The 14,736-nt window shown below is 41.1% G+C and overlaps 1 protein-coding gene across 20 annotated transcripts in view; it reads left to right on the top strand.

Moving 5' to 3' along the window:
• The window catches only part of SNED1 (sushi, nidogen and EGF like domains 1), a 139,427-nt gene that overhangs the window by 63,435 nt on the left and 61,256 nt on the right, over positions 1–14,736 (top strand). For all 20 annotated transcript variants that reach the window (XR_011649169.1, XR_011649170.1, XM_071216011.1 and 17 more), the window contains 2 exons: positions 3,708–3,821; positions 3,938–4,051. Coding sequence is in view for 18 of the 20 variants with exons in the window: in XM_071216011.1 (XP_071072112.1) it covers positions 3,708–3,821; positions 3,938–4,051 (228 nt within the window). In the remaining 2 variants the exon portion in view is untranslated. The remainder of the gene's footprint in view (positions 1–3,707; positions 3,822–3,937; positions 4,052–14,736) is intronic.

Genomic DNA, 14,736 nt, shown 5'->3' with positions numbered 1-14,736 from the left:
TTTAAATTAATGTAGCTTTGTTGTAAGTTTTGAAAGCATGAATCCTCCAACTTTGTTTTTCTTTTTTGAAAAACTTTTGGCTAGTCAAGGTCCTTTGCAACTTGATATGAATTTGAGGTTCAGCTTTTCCATTTCTTCAAAAAGGTTACTGGAATTTTGATAAGGATTGCATTTAATTTGTAGATCATTTTAGGCAGTATTGACTTTTTTTAGTTGCAAGAGAACGTAATGTAAAGCAAAAGTACACACTCAAGATGGGAGTGTGGGCATGCTCATACGAGTCATGCAGTATTGACATCTTAACAGTATTAAGTCCTCCACTTCGTGAACACAAGATACTTTTCTATTAAGGATTTATTTAATTTATTTCAGCCATGTTTTGTAGTTTTCAGTGTACAAGTCTTTCACCACTTTGGTTAAATTTATTCCTAGTTATTTTATTATTCTAGATGTTATTGTAAATGGAATTGTTTTCTTGATTTCTGTCTTAGTGTTCATTATTGGTGTATAGAAACCCAGCCGACTTCTGAGTATTTGCACTGTATCCTGCAAATTCCCTTAATTCATTTATTAGTTCTAGTAGATTCATTGTGGATTCTTTGGGATTTTCTATACCTAGAATCATGACATCTGCAAATAAAGATAATTTGACTTTTCTTTTCCAATTTAGATGCCTTTTATGTCTTTCTCTTACCTGATCGCTCTGTCTAGAACTTCTAGTACAACACTGAATAATAGTGGTGACAGCCAGCACTTTTTCTTGTTCCTTAATTTAGGGGAAAAGCTTTCAGTCTTTCACCATTATGATATTTGCTGTGTGTTTTTCTTTTTTTTTTTAAAGATTTATTTATTTATTTAATTATCCCCCCTCCCCTGGTTGTCTGTTCTTGGTGTCTATTTGCTGTGTCTTGTTTCTTTGTCCGCTTCTGTTGTCATCAGCGGCACGGGAAGTGTGGGCAGCGCCATTCCTGGGCAGGCTGCTCTTTCTTTTTCACGCTGGGTGGCTTTCCTCACGGGCGCACTCCTTGCGCGTGGGGCTCCCCCACGCAGGGGACACCCTTGCGTGGCATGGCACTCCTTGCACGCATCAGCGCTGCGCATGGCCAGCTCCACACGGGTCAAGGAGGCCCGGGGTCTGAACCGCGGACCTCCCATATGGTAGACGGACGCCCTAACCACTGGGCCAAAGTCCGTTTCCCTGCTGTGTGTTTTTCATAAATGCCATTTATCATTGAGAAAGTTCCCTTCTAATCTTACTTTTCTGAGTATTTTTATCATGAAAAAAAAAGTTGGATTTTGTCAAATGTCTTTTCTGCATTAATTGAAAGGATCATGTGCTTTTTTCCATCATTCTATTACTGTAATGATAATATTAATTGATTTTCTTTTTTTTTTTAAGATTTATTTATTTATTTCTCTCCCCTTCCCCCCCACCCTGGTTATCTGTTCTCTGTGTCTATTTGCTGCGTCTTCTTTGTCCACTTCTGTTGTTGTCAGCGGCTAGGGAATCAGTGTTTCTTTTTGTTGCGTTATCTTGTTGTGTCAGCTCTCCGTGTGGGCGACGCCATTCTTAGGCAGGCTGCACTTTCTTTCGCACTGGGCGGCTCTCCTTACAGGGTGCACTCCTTGTGCATGGGGCTTCCTTACGTGGGGGACACCCCTGCATGGCACAGCACTCCTTGTGTGCATCAGCACTGCACATGGGCCAGCTCCACACAGGTCAAGGAGGCCTGGGGTTTGAACCACGGGCCTCCCATGTGGTAGACGGACACCCTAACCACTGGGCCAAGTCTGCTTCCCTTAATTGATTTTCTTATGTTGAACCATCCTTGCATTTCTGGAATAAGTCCCACTTGGTTATGGTATGTAATTCTTTTAATATACTCTTGGATTCCGTTTGCCAGTATTTTGTTGATGATTTTCACATCTACATTCTTTTCTTGTACTCTCCTTATCTGGCTTTGGTATCAGGGTGATGCTGGCCTTATAGAATGATTTGAGAAGGAATCCCTCCTATTCTACTTTTTGGAAGAGTTTGAGAGGGATTGGTATTAAATCTTCTTAAAATGTTTCATAGCATTCAGCAGTGAGACCATCCAGTACTGGACTTTTCTTTGTTAAGAGTTTTTGATTACTCACTGAAACTCTATTTGTTAAAGCTACGCAGAGACTTCCTTTATCTTCTTGCATCAGATCAGGTAATGTGTTGCTTCTAGGAACTTGTCCATTTCATCTAGATGTTCTAATTTGTTTACCATATAATTGCTCATAGTGCCCTCTTATAATCCTTTTTATTTCTGTAAGGTTGACATGCATTCTGCAACCATGCTATACTCACCTGTTAGTTCCAGGATTTTGTTGTTATTGTTGTATTTAGGATTTTCCATACTCAAATACAGTTTTATTTCCTCCTTTCCAATCTACATACCTTTTCTTTTCTTTTCCTGACTTATGGCACTAACTAAGACTTGTTCCCAATCTTAGGGGGAAACATACCTCACCATTCAGTATGAGGTTCTCTTCAGGTCCTTGGAGATATTCTTTACCATCTTATAGAAGCTCCCCTCTCTTCCTAGTTTGCTGAAAGTCTTTATTGTGAATGAGTTGGGGGGTTTTATTAAATGCTTTTCCGTGTCAACTGATATGGTCATACGATTTTTCTTTTTCAGTCTGATGTGGTGGATTCCACTGATTGGTTTTTGATGGAGGAATCAGCCTTGCACTCCCGGGATAAATCACACTTTGTCACGGTGTACAATTCTTTTTATACATTGTTGGACTTGATTTGCCTGTAGCATGTTGAGGGTTTTTGTGTCTACATTCATGAGAGAGCCCGGTCTGTGCCTTTCCTTTCCTCAGACATCTTTGTCTAGTTTTGCTGCACAGAATGCGTGAGGAAGTTCTCCCTGGGGAGACTTGGTGTCTTCTTCCTTAAATGCCGTCAGGGCCCTTGTATGCAAAGTAGGAAGCTCATTCCCGCCCTTGTCCCAGGATCGGTGTCGTGCTGGCGTGGGGAGGAAGGAGCCGCGTGCTTGCAGGACTCGTCCCCGAGACCCCACACCGTGCCTGGCCTCCGAGGACAGTGGGTCTCCCAGCAGAGCCTCCTCCCAGGGCCAGCCCGGCAGGCAGGCTGGTCCGCTCCTGGGGCCCTGCCTGGCACCCTGCCTGGCACCCTGCCTGGCGCTCCTGGGAGGTGGGGGCCAGGCAGAGCCAATGCACTGGCCGGTCGTCCATCAGGACGCCACTGCCGCCCTGCCCTGGCTGCTCCCCCTCGGGGCCACACGAGCCTCTCCCACTGCGGCCCACTCTTCTGGCTGCCTCCTTCCCACCTGCTGGGGTTATCCCCCAAGCCCCATGACCAGCACCCCACTCTGTGACTACAGCCCTTGGCACAGAATAGCCAGGAGAGGGTCTACCCACCCACTGACCGCAGACAGGACAGAAGCAGGGTCCGGTTCACCCCGTACCCCTCCAGCATGCCCACATGGGCACACAGAGTGACCACAAGAGACACTGGGTCTGCTCAGCTGAACCCGGTTCAGATGGAGTACCCGGCCTGGTCAGGCCCCCTCCCAGCCTGTCACCCACCCCCCACAGAGATGGCCAGACGTGGCCCTGCTGCAAGCTCCAGGTGCCTGGCGTGGGGGGCCTCTGCCCGTCGGGCCACTGCAGCCAGGGAGCCCACCGTCCTCTCCTCTCCCCTGTAGCACAATCCCCATGTGACGCCAAAGAGTGTCGGCACGGCAGCCAGTGCCGGGTGGAAAACGGCACCGCAGTGTGCGTGTGCCCAGCCGGGTACACGGGGGCCACCTGCGAAACAGGTGAGCGGCTGCCCTGGGGCCTGGAGGGGCGGGGCCTGGGGTGGTGCTGGGAGTGGCTCCTGGGCTGGGGGCCGGGGGCCGGCTTGGAGCCCAGGGTGTGCTCTGCTGCCCCGCAGACGTGGATGAGTGCAGCCCCGGCCCGTGCCTGAACGGGGGCTCGTGTGTGGACCTGGTGGGGAATTACACCTGCGTGTGTGCGGAGCCCTTCGAGGGACGCCACTGTGAGAAAGGTAACCAGCCGGGCGCCGGGGCCTCCGTGGGGCCACAGCCACTGGCCGCCACCCCCACCTCTCAGGCCCCCCAATGGGCCGGCTCGGCCCATGTCCCTCCCCGGGGGCTGGGGCGGTCTCCCCCTCCCCCACGTCCCAGCCCTTCCTGGACCAGCTGGCCCTGGCTGATGACAGGCCGTGTGGGGCTGGGCCTTGGACCCCACCTGAGATGCAGAAACGGACTTCGGCATTCCCAGAGCCCCTCCTTCCAGCTCAGAGGGCGCCTGGCTTCGTACGCCCTCCCCACTCGAGACCCCTCGCCACGCAAGGAAGAAAGCTGTAGAAATCGGAAAGGAAACTGACCTCCCTGTATTTCATGAAATCTACTGCTTTCTATTCTACACTGTCTTGTTGTAAATACGGGTTATGACTCAGTGAGTCAGTGTAAAGACCCGCTGAAGATTACGGCCCCCACTATTAAAATAGAGCTTTAGCTGCCCCCTGACTTCCAGGGGTCTCAACCCACTGCTCCTACAGCTGTGGATGTGGCATGGGCTGCTGCTTCCCAGGAGGTGCTCAAGACAACTGTGCAGACTTATTCTGAATCTGAAAGTTTAGGAGAGAAGTGAGATTTTACCCGTGAGTAAGACACAGACATCGCGCTCCCTCAGTTTCTGTGTCAGATGGCCCCCGGCGGGCGGGCTCCGGCCCTGTCCTGGTGCACGGTCAGGCTCTGAGGGCAGCAGGCAGCTGTGGCAACCTAGCCAGGTGGCGATTTGGAAAATCAACGGTGATGAGTCACCGTTCACCTTGCCCAGTGTGTGGGTTTACAGATCGCTATCTAAACAGCAGTGTATTTAACTGAACTCCTGTGAGAAAACAGATAAGGAGTTTCAAAAGACTTCTGCAAAGAAGCCACACTTTGTACAGAGTAATAAAGCAAGTGGAAGTGAACAGTGAGAAACCACAGGGCTGGCACTTCGATCCTAGTATAAGCTCATGTGCCACATGAGAGGGTGTAAACAATCACAGTCTAATCAGGTCTGACAGCAAGTTGGCCAAAAATTGGAAATTATCAAAGGAAGTATCTGGTCTTTGCTTCTGGATGAAAGGACTTTCCCTCCAGCCATCAACAAGGGATGAAATACTGCAACAAGAGTTGTTAGACATTGGACAACACAGCACTGCCATCCCTAAAAGAAGGAGAACCATTCAGGGAGCCCTACAGGTGCCCCGGTTGCTGCCCAGGGGCAGCCTCCAGGCCACCGTGCGGGAAGGGAGGCCAGCAGTCCCTCTGTTGAGGAGACAGAGTTTGGAAAGGCCAATGTGGCTAGAATTTGTGGAGCAGAAGGCTGAGGAAAGGACCACTGGAAAGCAGTGAGTCAAACAATTCCTGTCAAAGCTCAAATGGAGCTCGGAATAATTCACCTTCTCACCAGCCAGAGTGGAGAAAGCTCAGAATACCCAAGGCTAAATACCGAGTAAATAAATGAAAGCATAGCTAACGGCTACTCTGGACCTGCCATAACCAATTGTAAAAGAAAGCTTTGAAAGGACCAAACTGAATCCCAAGGAACTTAACTGTGTGCCAAAATAATGCCCAACACTGTTTAATGGAATATAAAAGAATCCAGGACCCCAAAACACCCAATCAAAATTATTATTAAGCATGCAAAGAAGTAAGAAAAATATGACCCACAACCACAGGGAAAAAAGATCAAAGGAAACATATACAAAAATGACAGAGATGATAGAATTAGCAGATACGAATATTTAAACAGCTATTATGAATATGCTGTACATGCTCAAGAATGTAGAGGGACAAAAGAACTTGAGAGAAATAGAAGATACAGTCTGTAAAAAATGAAACTTCTAGTGATGAAAAATTCAGCATCTGAAATTTTTTAAAAATATTGGATGGTATTAATAAAAGACTAGACATGGCAGAAGAAAGTATCAAAGAACTTGAAGATAGAAATAGAAACCATCTTATGTGCAGCACAGACTGAATAAGATAAATATATATAGGGATAGGTAAATAAGTATATATATATAAATATACATATATATTTATATATATGTATATAAACAGAGAATTAATGATCTGTGGAACAATATCACACAGTCTAACCTAAGTATATATAAAGTCCCAGGGGGATGGAGGGGAGAATAGAAAAAGTATTTGGAGAAATAATAGTCAAAACCTCCCAAATTTGGTGAAAACGGAAACCCACATATCTAAGGAAAGTGTGAAGAAAATAACAAGAAGCCATATCATAATCATATTGCTGAAAAAATAATGATAAAGAGAAAATCTTTTAAGCAACCAGAGCAAAAAAGGCACATGCATACAGAGAAACAAGAATATAACAGCAGACTTGTTATCAGAAACAACGCAAAAGAGAAGACAGTGGAGTAGCAATTTTAGAATATTTAAAGAAAAAATATCAACCTAGAAGTTTATACCCAGCAAAACTATCTTTCAAAATTGAAGACTGCTTAAGACAAGCAAAAACTGAGAGAATTCATCACCAGTATACCTAAATTACAAAAAATATTGTTAAAGGAGCTCTTTAAGTAGAAGAAAACAGAGACCAGATAAAAATATGAGTCGATACAAAACAATGAAGAGGGCTAGAAGTAGTAAATTAATGGGTAAATATGAAAGATTTCCCTTTTACTTTTTAATATCTTTTAATATAATTGATTGTTTAAAGCAAAATAATAATGTATTGTGAGGTTTATAGCATATGAAGAAATAAAATGTAAGACTCTGATAGCATAAAGTAGGACTCTGCAAACCTTTTCTTTAAAGTGCCAAAGAGTAAATATTTTTGGCTTTGCAAACCATATGGTCTCCAACTCCAACTCTGCTATTGCAGTGTGAAAGCACCATAGAAAATACATCAATAAATGTGCATAACTCTGTTCCAATAGAACTTTACTTTTAAGAAAATGGGTGGTAAGTCAGATTTGGCCTACGGACCATAGTTTGCTGGCCCTTGGAATAAAAATTAGGAAAGTAACAATGGGAGAACAGTTATGTCAGGTTTTTACATTATACATGGAGTGGCATGATGTCATTTAAAGGTAGTCCATGATAAGGTAAAGATGTGCATTGTAAACCCTAGAACAACCACTAAAAGCAATAATGAAGAGTAATAGCCAATAAACTAATAGTGGAGATAAAATGAATCCCTAAAACACCCTATTAATCCAAAGGCAGGAAAAGAATTAAAAAGGAACAAAGGACAAATGGGATAAATATAAAAAAGCTAACATCAAGATGGTAGATTTTAATCCAATTGTATTTATAATTGCAATAAATTGTAAATGGTTAAAGACTCCAACCAAAAAGCATAGATTGTTTAATTGGATTGAAAAGCAAGATCCAACTATATACTGTCTGCAAGAAAACCATTTGAAATATAAAGTTACAGATAGTTTTAAAGTAATAGAAAGGGTTTCTGGTTCTGGGTAAGATAGAGTAAAGCACACTCTACCCTGTCTTTCCCACTGAATGCAGCTATAAATCCTGGAGAAGGCATGGAGTAGCTATCTGAGGACTCTGAAAAGTAAATAGTAGCAGGTGGATTGGGGAAGAAGATCAAGATTTGAAGTACCACCAAACCACTGGTGAGTTTACCATTTTTTTTCCTCTGCTATCCCCCCAGCCTGGACTCACATCAGCACCCAAACTGGAAGTGGGCACCACCATGGACAGAGGGCTCCAGGAGAAGCCCTGTGGTCAGGCTTGAGTGGTGGGACCGACAGGTGCGGCAGCAGACCCTCAGCACCTCTGAGGGAGGGGTCCCTTCCTTTCCACTTAGAAGTGCTGCGGTTTCAACAGGGTGAAGCAAATCCCTAGTGGGTTTTTTTTCCTCCTTTTTCTGTCTTCTCACTGCTTGGCCCCAGATATAGGTACACTCAGAGGAAGTAAGTGGTAGTGTGGGTCAGTTAAAGGCATGGCTTTCTGGCCATAAAACCAGAAAGAGTAGCTCCAGAGACCTAGGAAGGACTGGGGAGATTGTGGAAAGGGTGGATCTTGGGACAATGACCCCATAAAGTTATTTATTAACTTTTGAGCTCCCTCAAGCTGGAAAACATGCAAGATGGTCCTACACAGCATAGAAAAGACTTACAGAAGTGAACGAAGAGAGAAACCACCAAACAGGCCCCAACACTGAAGGGTGCACACGTGGGCCAGACCCAAGAGTAATGTGAAGGTTTTGAAAGTGAAACTGAATGGAAACCTACAAAATGTGTGTCAGAACCTGGAACTTGAACTCAACAAGGTTGATTTTCCATTAAACAAAAATATCAACATCTTTCATAGGACAAACAAGACCCAGAGTCTCATAAAATATTAAAAATGTTTAGAATATCATCCATAAGTACTTGGGTTATGAAGAGCCAGGAACAATCTCAACTCTCACAGGAAAAGAAAACTGGAAAATGTGAGTACCAAAAAAAGGAACACGTATTGGAATTATCTGACAAAGATATTGAAGTGGCTATTATAAAAATGTTCCAAAAAGTAAGTGGGAATGCTCTTGAAACAAATGGAAAAATAGAAATTCTCAGCAGAAAATTAGAAAATTTAAATAAAACCCAAACAGATCTTTAAGAAATGAAAATTATAATAATGAAAAATTTTAAGCTTACTATATGGGCTCACAAGCAGAATGGAAATGAAAGAGAAAAGAGTCAATGAAACTGAAATAAGTGAATAGAAATGATCCCATCTGAACAAGAGAGAGAAAAATATTGGATAAAATTAGCTGAGCCTGAAAGATCTGGGAAACAATATCAAAATTTCTACAATTTATGTCATCAGTCTCAGCTGGAAAGAAGACTAAGATGCAAAAAAAAGAGTTGAAGATTAATGGCTGAAAGCTTCCCAAATTTGACAAAGACATAAAAATTGAAACAGTAGAAACCAACAACAGAAAGATAAAAGTAGAATCTGGAAACAGTTGGAAATTAAACACTACAATTCTAAATAATCCATAGGTCAGAGACAAAGTCTCAAGGAAAATTAGATAATATTTTGAACAGAATGCACATTAAAATGCAGCATATCAAAATGTGTGGGATAGCCTCTCAGATCCATGCAGGCACATTCAGGCCACACAAATCAGATTGTTGGGCGCTCCGGGGAGTCCATCTCCACCCCTGGCAGAGGAGGGAGGGGGTGGGGCTCTATCAGTCTACCTTGGTAAACGCAGTCATCTTGGACCCACACAGCATAGACTGCTGCCCACAACTGCAGCTCCATCCCTGCCCCAGCAGGGGAGGAAAGGATGTGAAGCTTCATCAGTCTTTCTGGGCAACTACAGATGGTCTTGACCTGCACGACTTGGATTATTACACACAGCTGTGGCTCTGTTCCTACCCCTGGTAGAGGAGAAAGGTGGGAGAAGCTTCCCTGGTCCCTGAGGCAATGTGAGCAGATTCAGCCTCCACAGCTATGTTACCAACTACATCCTTGGTTCCTACTACACAACCAGCAAGGGAGAAAGGGCAAGAAAGCCCTAAACTAAAGAGAGAAACTGTGCCCAAAATAAATACATCTAGTAAGTCAGATGTCAATACACCAGCAAAAAAATTATAATCCACACCAAGAAACAGGAAGCTATGGCCCAGTTAAAGGAACAAGATAAGCCTCCAGGTGACATAAAGGAGTTGAGACAACTAATCATAGATGTTCAAACAAATCTCCTAAATAAATTCAATGAGATGGCTAAAAGATTAATGATATATTAAAAAGACACTGGGTGAGCACAAAGAAAAATTTGAAAGCACAGACAGAAAAATAGCAGATCTTATGAGAATGAAAGTCACAATAAATGAAATTAAAATACACTGGAGGTATATAACAGCACATTTGGGGAGGCAGAAGAAAGGATTAGGGACCTTGAAGACATGGCCTCTGAGACCAAACATAAAAAGAACAGATGAAGAAAAGAATGGAAAAAATTGAACAGAGTCTCAGGGAATGAAATGATGGCAAGAGACATGCAAACATGGGTGTCCCAGAAGGAGAAGAGAAGGGAAAACAGGCAGAAGGAATATTTGAAGAAATAACAGGCAGAAAATTTCCCAACCCTGTAAGAGATATCTGAGTTCAAGAGCACATCATACTCCCATCCAAATGAATCCAAATAGACCAACTCTGAGACACATACTAATCAGAACATAAATGCCAAAAACAAAGAATTCCAGGAGCAGCAAGAGAAAAGCCATGCATAACATATAAGGGATACACAGTAAGATTAAGTGCCAAGCTCTCATCGGAAACCAAGGAGGCAAGACAGTGGTATGATATAGTTATGATATTGTGAGGGAAAAACTTCGAGCCAAAAATCTTATATCTGGCAAGACTGTCTTTCAAAAATGAGGGTGATTTTAGACTACTCACAGATAATCAGAAACTGAGAAAGTTTGTAACCAAGAGACTAGCTTTGCAGGAAATACTAAAGGGAGTGCTACAGCCTGAAAAAAAAAAAGACAGGCAAGAGGGGCTTGGAAGAGAGTCTAGAAATGAAGATTATATCAGTAAAAGTAACTGAAAGTGTAAAAAGAGTGGTGAAAATAAAATATGACAGATAAAGCCCAAAGCTCAAAATGGGTGGAATAAGAACTGCCTGTAGAGTAACAGCATAAAATGTTAATGAATTAAGCTCCCCAATCAAAAGACACGGGCTGGCAGAATGGATAAGAAAATATGAGATATCTATATGCTGTCTACAGGAGACTCATCTTAGACCCAAGGATAACAATACAATGAAAGTGAAAAACTGGAAAAAGATATTCCATGCATGCAGCAACCATTAGAAAGCTGGAGTAGCTATACTTATATCAGATAAAATAGACTTTAAAAGCAAAAATGTTATTAGAGACAAAGAAGGACATTATATATTAATAAAAGAGGGCAATTTGCCAGGAAGAAATAACAATCATAAATGTATATGCACCTAACCAGGATGCTCCAAGTACACAAGGCAAACATTGGCCAAAGTGAAGGGAGAAAGAGATGTCTCTAAAACAACAATGGGAAGCTTCTATACACCACTCTCAGCATTGGATAGAAAATCTGGGCAGAAGATCAGTAAAGAAACAGAGAGCTTGAATAATATGAAAAATGGACTAAACCTAGTAGACATTTACTGAACATTGCACCTCAAAACAGCAGAATATATATTCTTCTCAAGTGCTCATGGATCTTTCTCCAGGATAATCTATATGTTGGGTCACAAGGCTGATATCAATAAATTCAACAAGATCTAAATTATACAAAGTACTTTCTATGATCATGATGAAATAAAGTTGGAAATCAACAAGAGGAGGAAAATGGGAAAATTCCCAAATATATGGAGATTAAATAACTCAAATAATTAGTGGGTCAAAGAAGAAATTGCAAGAGAAATCAATAAATATCTTGAGAAGAATGAAAATGAGAACACAACATATGGGAACTGATGGGATACAGCAAAAGCAGTACTGAGAGGGAAATTTGTAGTCCTCAATGCTAACATTAAAAGAGGAGCTGGGGAGTGGATGTAGCTCAAGTGATTGAGCATCCACTTCCCATATGGGAGGTCCCAGGTTTGCTTCCCAGTGCCTCCAAAAAAAGAAAAGAAAAAAAAAAGCTCAGGGAAGCTGATGTGACTCAGTGGTTGAGCACCAGCTTCCCATATACAAGGTTCTGGGTTCAATCTCTGGTCCCCAGTACCTCAAAAAAAAAAAAAAAAAAAAAAAAAAAGAAGCTAAAATCAATGACCTAAGTACACAGCTGGAAGAACTAGAAAAGAACAGCAAAACTATTCCCAAAGCAAGTAAAAGGAATGAAATAACAAATATCAGAGCAGAAATAAATGAAATTGAGAAGAAAAGACAATAGAGAGAAGCAACAAAACCAAACATTGGTTCTTTGAAAAGATTAACAAAATCAACAAACCCTGAGACTGACAAAGAAAAGGAGAGAAAAGATGCTAATAAATGAAATAAAAATTGAAAATGGGACATTACTACTGACCCACAGAAATGAAAGAGATCATAAGAGGACACTATGAATACTGTACACCAACGAACTAGACAATGTAGACAAAATGGAAAAATTCCTAGGAATGTACAACCAACCTACACTGACCCTAAAAGAAATAGAAGACTTCAACAAACCCATCACAAATAGAGATTTAAATAGTCGTCACACTCCCCAAAATGAAAGCCCAGGACCAGACGGTTTCACAGGCGAGTTCTACCAACCATTCAAAGATTTCATCTTACTGAAGGTCTTCCAAGAAATTGAACAGGAAGGAACACTACCAAACTCATTCTATGAATCCAATATCACTCTAATACCAAAGCCATATAAAGATATTATGAAAAAAGAAAATTACAGAATATGGGTACAAAAATTGTCAACAAAATACATGCTAATTGAATCCAACAACACATTAAAAGAATTATTCTTCAAGGTCAAGTGAGTTTCATACCAGGCATGCAAGAGTGGCTCAACACAAGAAAATCAATCAGTTTAATATACCACATTAATAAATCAAAGAAGAAAAAGCACATGATCATATTGATTGATGCAGAAAAGGTATTTAACCAAATACAGCATCCTTTATTGATAAAAAATACTACAAAAGATAGAAATTGAAGGAAACTCAACATGATAAAGGCCATATGTGAAAAACTCACAGCTAACATTGTACTCAATGGTGAAAAAATGAAAGCTTTCCCATTGAGATCAGGAACAAGACAAGGATGCCCACTGTCACCACTGTTATTCAATATAGTGCTAGAGGTTCTAGCTAGAGCAATCAGGCAAGAAAAAGAAATAAAAGGCATCCAAATTGGAAAGGAAGAAGTAAAACTTTTGCCATTCATAGATGATATGATCCTATGCCTAGAAAGTCCTAAAAAATCTACAATAAAGCTACTAGAGCTAATAAACGATTTCATTAGAGTGTCAGAATATAAGAACAAATGCAAAAATCAGTGGTGTTTCTATAAATTATTAATGTGCAGTCTGAGGCAGAAGTCAGGGGAAAAAATATTATAAATGTAATAGCAAGTAAAAGAATCAAATATTTAGGAATAAACTTAACCAAAAATTGTAATGCATTGCTAAAAGAAATTTTAAAAATACCTAAATAATTGGAAAAACATTCCATGCTCATGGATTGGAAGACTAAATATTAAGATGTTGATTTTACCCAAACTGATATACAGATTCAGTGCAATCCCAATAAAAATTCCAACAGCATTTTAAAAATAAGTGGAAAACACAATTATCAAATTTATTTGGAAGGGTAAGGGGCCCAGAATAGCCAGAAACATCTTAAAAGGGGAAAGTAGTGTTGGCGGACTCTCACTTCCAGACTTTAAATCATATTACCTAGCTATAGTGGTTAAAACAGCATGATACTGGCATAAAGATAGACACATAGACCAATGGAACCTATTGTTAGTTCAGAAAAGACCCTCACATCTATGGTCAAGTGATGCTTGACAAGCCTGTCCAGCCCACCTAGGTGGGGCAGAACAGTGTATTCAACAAACGGTGCTGGGAGAACTGGAGAGCCATATCCGAAAGAAAGAAAAAAGACCCCATCTCGTACCTTATACAAAAATTAACTCAAAGTGGATAAGACCTAAATATAAAAGCTAGAACTATAAAACTCCTAGAAGAAAATGTAGGGAGACATCTTTAAGATCTGGTGGTAGGTGGTACATTTCTTAAACCTTATACTGAAAGCACAAGCAATGAAAGAAAACATGGATAAATGGGACCTCCTCAAACTTAAACACTTTTGTGAGTCAAAGCACTTTGGCAAGAAGGTGAAAAGGCAGCCCACTCAATGGGAGAAAATATTTGGAAATCACATAACCAATAAGGGTTTGATTTCCATTCTATATAAAGAGATCATACAACTAAATAATAAGAAAGCAAGCAATTCAATTTAAAAATGGGCAAAAGAGTTATAGGCATTTCTTCAAAGAAGAAATAGAAATGGCCAAAAAGCACAGGAAAATTCAATATCACTAGCTATCAGGGAAATGCAAATCAAGATGACAATGAGATATCATCTCACACTACAAAGAATGGCCATTATTTTTAAAAAAACAGAAAACAATAAGTGCTGGAGAGGATGTGGAGAAATATGAACACTCCTTCATTGTTGGTGGGAATGTAAAATGGTGGAGACTCTGTAGAAGACAGCTTGACAGTTCCTCAGGAAGCTAAATATAGAACTGCCATATGATCCAGCAATGCATTTACTTGGAATATACCCAGAAGAACTGAAACTGATGCAAACAGACATTTGCACACAGGTGTTAGTAGCAGCATTATTCACAATTGCCAAAAGATGGAAACAACCCAAATGTCCATCAACCAATTAATGGATAAACAAAATGTGGTATATATGTATGATGTAATACTATGCTGCAGTAAGAAGAAATGAAATTGGGACACATATGATAACATGGATAAATCTTGAAGACATTATGCTAAGTGAAACAAGACACAAAAGGACAAATATTGCATGGTCTTACTAATATGAACTAAACAAAGAATAAATGCATGGAGCTAAAATCTAGAGTATAGGTTATTAGGAGATAGGCGAGGGCTGAGGAAGAGTACTGATGCTTAATGTATGTAGAAGTTTTAATTAACCTGACTGTAAAAGTGTGGA

Source organism: Dasypus novemcinctus, chromosome 7, assembly GCF_030445035.2.
Source record: "Dasypus novemcinctus isolate mDasNov1 chromosome 7, mDasNov1.1.hap2, whole genome shotgun sequence".
Classification (NCBI taxonomy): domain Eukaryota; kingdom Metazoa; phylum Chordata; class Mammalia; order Cingulata; family Dasypodidae; genus Dasypus; species Dasypus novemcinctus.
This window is presented reverse-complemented; position numbering and strand designations above follow the sequence as displayed.